At 39.2% G+C, this 6000-nt stretch overlaps 1 protein-coding gene across 6 annotated transcripts in view; it reads right to left on the reverse strand.

Annotated features, from left to right (window-relative positions):
* The window catches only part of Ghr (growth hormone receptor), a 239372-nt gene that overhangs the window by 14739 nt on the left and 218633 nt on the right, over positions 1–6000 (reverse strand). For all 6 annotated transcript variants that reach the window (XM_021208284.2, XM_029543885.1, XM_029543887.1 and 3 more), the window contains one exon: positions 1535–1713. In XM_021208284.2, coding sequence (XP_021063943.1) covers positions 1535–1713 — 179 coding nt within the window. The remainder of the gene's footprint in view (positions 1–1534; positions 1714–6000) is intronic.

The raw sequence follows: 6000 nt of genomic DNA on the forward strand, positions 1-6000 counted from the left end.
TCACTGGAAGAACAAACGTTTCCTTGAGAAATCTTTGCCAATTCAAATATAAGTGATTATCTACTAGTATGTGTTTTGTCCTACGAATAAAATGTGTGCTTCATACAAAAGAGCTGCTGGTCCGGTTGCTGAATCATTTAAGTGTTTTGATCATTTATTACCTTGGAATGTAGATGAGAACAGTGTGTACTCTCCATGTGCCACAGAAGCTGGGACAGCACTACACTCCAAGGCTGAGATTTAAGCAGAGGCTCCTAGGAAACAGCCTCAGCCTTTAATGTGAGCTTCACAATGTAACTGTAAACAATGGGATTGTTGACTTGATTCATGCCATGAGGCAACAGTTTTCTTACCACTGTTTTTGTACTATTGGAACAAACATTAGTGTGAAATTAGTGTTGACCTTGTATGCTCCCTTGAGATTGTCTCAAGAGTCCTCGGAGGTACAGAATTCTCATTTTCAAAACTGCTACCTCAGGTGCCCTTGGTACCTTGTGCAAAGTAGTTGTTCCTATACTTGGTTGGTGAATAAGTGTTTGATTATGACTTGGGTTTAGAAAGCCTGTTGAATTAACATCCAACCAGCCCCCTTTTGGTACCAAGTCATAAACCAGATATCTACATTAGAATGATTCAGAAAACAGAACTTTGAACAGAAGAAGTAGCTGTTCTAGGCAGCCCAAGTTGTATTCTCTGCTAATGACAAAACTGGCTTCTTTTTTGGGTGCTACATGGAATAGACAGGGCCTCGTGTCTCAAGATTTGGGGAGTGAGCCCTGCCAGGGTGCTGGGTACAGCCTCATGCCTATCCAGAAGCTGCTGGGCTTGGCCAGGGCAATGGCTGTGGTGAGACTTATTTAGAATTAGCTATATTTGGAATGGCATGGTAATCCTGTTTCCCTTCTTGTTGTGTGCCATGTAGAATTTATCTCAGTGCCGAGTTCCCAAGTGCTTGGCAGGGAAGTGAGAGGTTCACGGGCCAATTTGCTTTCTTTTCCACTATGAAGTGGCCTCTCAGCTTGATTTTCTCTGAGGTATGTGAAAGAACATCTTTATGAAACCTCTATGGAGTAAATTCCTTCTTTGTGCCTCTCTTCTGGAGAGACCCAAGAACAGATACTAATATAGGTCTTATGGGTAGCAGCCATTAAAATCATGGGATAACGTTTGGCCATAGCCTACTATGGACCTTGATCATGATCCTAGTTAAGTTCAGTGACATCTCTAAAGATAGCAACGTGGTGAGCCTGTGACCTTGTTCCATGGTTAAACTGAACACCAAAGATAACTAGGGAAATGGTTTTCTCCTCCCACTACTCTTTCATATATCTACATGGAAGATTCACATTAGCATTTGCTGTCTTAGAGACTTTGAAGGTGTTGAGATTATATCAGTCTTCCTCTAATAAGAAGTTATAGGGCACATAACTTGGGCATGTAGTCCTAGGTGAAAAGAAAGTGTTATTACAAATAGGAAAGTGATTATTGAATTAGAAAGAAAAAAAGTCAATGTGTAGAATAGAGTATCTCTTACCGCTTTCCATTTTGATTCATTTACTTCTTTGTACTGAATTTCATATTCCAGAATTATCCATCCCTTCAGAACATCTGCATTGGGTGGTGGTTGCCAACTCACTTGGATGTCTCCACGAATCCCGGTCAAACTAATGTTTAGTAAAGTCCAGTTGAGGCCAATGGGTGGATCAGGTTGCACTGTAAATCCAATGGAGAATTGATTAGTCCCCCGAGAAACACTCTTGACAGTGACAGTCTGCTTCCTTCAGAGACTAAATCGCTTCATTCATTTCGACCACACTCCTAATTCCTCAAACAATTCACATCCCTTGAACTCTACTTTATCATGGAGCAACATTTTTAAATGTAAGAATGATGTTTCATTTTAAAAAAATACTTATAAAAGCTCCTCCAATTCCCCTTTAGTCTTAAATCTGAAATTCATTGGAAGAGGTGTTGTGCTATGAATTTATTTTTAGCTCTGATAGCATTTGTATTTTAGGATTTTTGGCACACACACACACACACACACACACACACACACACACACACACACAAAAAAAAAAAACAAAAATCAAAAACCAAAGAAGTAGAGAGTCAGAAAGACTTCCCTTTTTAAATATGGCCTGTTACAGGAAGCAGAGAATATTTCCTTCCAAACTCTGTGTGATCTAAGGAGGGACCTTGCCCTTTGCATCTCTGTATTGCTACAGTTCAATCCCCTGAGCCCTCTACACTTGCTTTCTAGGGTTGCTGTCTTCTTGCCCATGCTACTTTGTTTTCTAGTCATAAGAAAGAAGGCATTATGCTCCCTGTCTTGAGTTACTGATAATTCAGTGCTTACTCTCTCTGTTTAGCTGTCCAGTGAGCAACTCAAAATTGCATTTTGCTCAGTTTCTGCTAGTAATCCTCTATCATATTCTTAGATATATCTATGTATTCTTATGAGGGCCATAAAGACTAGAGTTTCCTGAAAGATGATAAGGTCAAGTATAAATTCCAAAGCTACAATTTATGTCTAAATTTTGCCATGTCTCAAGCAGTGTTGCTTATTACCAAGCCTTTTGAAACTACTTGAAGGTACAGAATTAAAGCTTAATTTATTTCTTAACATATGCACATAGTTTCTTAGGAAGTTTGGATCCCTAGAATGAACCAGAGAGAAGCTTACAAATACATATTATAAGGAGCTTTTTTGGAGAGGAAGAGAGAAACTTTTGCATTGACTCGGAGTGGACACAGACCTATAATGGAAGGGTATGTTTTGGCCACTGTCACATGCACCCTTTTTTCTTTTTAAGAGATAAGAAAGATTTTTCTCATTTAAAAATATTAACTACATTTATACAGGAATACATTTTAGAAATTAAATATGAAGTATTTTCAAGCTTCATAGTCCTATACAAAAACAGTATTACTTTGTCCTGAATTTGTTAGAAATTGAGGAATAACCATAAGCTTAACTTTTTAAGGGACTAGTTTTGAATGTGTATTTGCATTTCAATTAGCTTTTAAAAGTGAGCATAGAAAGTGGGGCATTCATTATATTTTCACATGTATATATTGATGATATACATTGTTTTTATTCATCTTGCTCCTTAATTGGATTTCTTCACTCCCTAGAGTCTTCCATTTGCTAGTTCCCTTCCTCCATGAACATAGTCTCTACTTCTGCTTTCCTCTTTGTCCTCCTCCCATAAGATACTCTCCTGTTCCTTTATGAGTCCTTTTCTAATTCCATGAACATCTCTTTCCTCACACTTTTAAGTTTACTTTTTATTTTAGGCATATGAGTGTTTATCTGCATGTACACATATATACCACCTGAATGAGTGCCTGCAGAGGCCAGAAGAAGGCATTGGAAACCCCTAAAGTGGAGTTATACAGTCGAAAATACTCTCAATAGCTGGGCCACCTCCCCAGCCCATATCTGCCTATCTATATACAAATGTATAGTATATATAAGATTTTTGAGAAAGGATTTCATTATGTAGCCTTAAGTTGATGATCCCAATTCAGCCTTCACAGTGCTGGGATTACAGTTATCTCATCATACCTGGGGCTTTAAAAATGTTTTTGATGGAAAATTTTCTGAAATTCATCACTCATGTTTATTTATAGAAATGTCCATTTTCACTTTAAATAGATGTGATACATAGTATCTATGGGAGGAGGCTCAGACCCTCTATCAAAAACATATAGCAGCCTGCTTCTGACTCCTACACACTACATGCCTTTGAAGTGGAAATTTCTGGTTTCTTTGGAGACTCAGTTGTGTCATATGGTGTTTCTCTGGAAAACTATCTTATGTGAGTGTGTTTTTACTGAATGAGACACGTGGAAGGATGTTTTTCTGAGAATAGACATGTGGTGTTTTTCTGGAAGCAGCCTGGAAAAAGGGCATGTGATGTTTTGCTAGAGTGTATGCTTGCGAGAACACATGATATTTGGATAGCATATAAATATAGTCCATCAGACAGTGGTCGATGCTATGTGGCATTGGTTCTCCTTGCCACTCTTTGCTGCTCATTGTTTGTCATGACTTCATAGAGAAAAATGCACCAAAGAACTTCTGGTGGTGTTCTGGTGGCTTCTTACTGCTTCTGCAGCTCAGGACTTGGGCCGATTGGCAGAGCCTGGAGGTTTCTTCTGGATAGAACTGCCATTGCTGACTTGTGAATGGTGTTTGTGAGTGGATTGAACTACCACTACTGATACATGTGAGCTGAACCAATGATCTCCTGACAATGCAGATTAGATTCACTCCCAAAAACCTCTTTCTAAACAGGTCCACATACTCCTTTGTCCTATTAGCCGTTCCTTTCCACTACGTCTGGTAGGTGGTGGGCTAAAAAAAGGGGCTAAAGCATTTAAGTTCACTTATTGAAGTAGGTTTTGAAAATTATAAGCCTACATGTCTTAGCTGACAATTCCTCTTAAATATTTAAGAGTACTTGAAAATTAATATATGCAGAAAAGTTTTCTGATCTTCTTGCTCAACACCTAGCATCATTCATCATTTATCTCTCACAACACCTAGCATCATTCATCATTTATCTCTCACAACACCTAGCATCATTTATCATTTATCTCTCACAGTGGAAACCTTACCCTTCCAATTACTTAGGGATAAAAACTGTGAACTCTTTATCTTTTTGTCAGGACCACATGTTCTGCCAGCTTCTCTTTGAAAATAGAATTATCCCTTTTCACTTGTGTTAGCCCCTTCTCTGTTCCCTTCCTCAGATTTTTGTCTAGTTTCTTCCAGTCTTAATCTCTCCACATATCCCACAGACACAGCATCCTCTTACCTTTTAAGTTGGAGCATCATAGCAATCACCAAAAATATCTCAGCTTTTCTATCTCACCCCAAGGGGAAGCTCTCAGATCTCATCTCTTCCCAGTTCTCCCCCTCCACTTTGTGCCAGCCCCTCTGCCGCCTGCTGCTTCCTTCATGCAGGAGGCATGCTAACATCTCAGAGTGGTCAGTCACCCTGTGCCTTCCTGCTGGAATGCTTTTCTCTCAGAAACTAACAGGAGTGGTCTTTCCTCATCTGTATCTATCATCAGGGAAACCAATCTAGATGACCCTATTTAACGCTGTAGCCTCCCCACACCCTGGCATTCTTGCTCTGAATTTCTCTGCAGTACTGACTCTTTCTACCCTTGTTGGGATTTACTGGTATCAGGTAGACATTTTCTTTTCAGCACATAAAAAAAATTGCCTGGCCCAAGGTAAGGACATGATATTTGCTGAATGAACTGAATGAATGGCATACATTGAACTAATCTATTATGTCATCTAAATCCAAAGAAGAGCCCTGCAAAGAACAATGCATGCACAATGCATGAGTCAACTGTGGGTTCAGACCACTGACATCTTTCTTATAACATAGCAGGGTCACTATAGACTGACTTTTCACACAGTTCCTCTTCCCTCCTCTGTGCTACTATTGGCACTCTTTTAGTTATTTTTCATGTGACTATCAAAGTCTTCTGACAGCTCTGCCTCTAGTTTGTCCCTACTTCAATCTATCAACACAAATGGCCAAGTCAATTTCTTTAAGACATTAATAACATAGTGGTGATAGGTTAAAATCATAACTTACTATCTTATTTCACCTTGATGTCATAATTTAACAGTTCTGAGTCTCAGTTGCACTATCTGTATAATGGGGTTTATAATAGAGCCTACCTCTTATGACCATTACGTGAGACGTAAGTTCTCTGGGTTAGTTATTTCCTTATTTAAATACATGCAAATATAACTTTTGGCAGTAAGATCAAGCCCCGCTCCTCCCCACAAGGGGCTGTTAGATCTGTGTAATTGCTGTTGAGTCCTTAAACATTCCTTTCCTTTCCTTTCCTTTCCTTTCCTTTCCTTTCCTTTCATTTCCTTTCCTTTCCTTTCCTTTCCTTTCCTTTCCTTTCCTTTCCTTTCTTTTCCTTTTTCCTTCCCTCCTCTTCCCCTCCCCCTCCCCTCCT

Source organism: Mus pahari, chromosome 11, assembly GCF_900095145.1.
Source record: "Mus pahari chromosome 11, PAHARI_EIJ_v1.1, whole genome shotgun sequence".
Classification (NCBI taxonomy): Eukaryota; Metazoa; Chordata; class Mammalia; order Rodentia; family Muridae; genus Mus; species Mus pahari.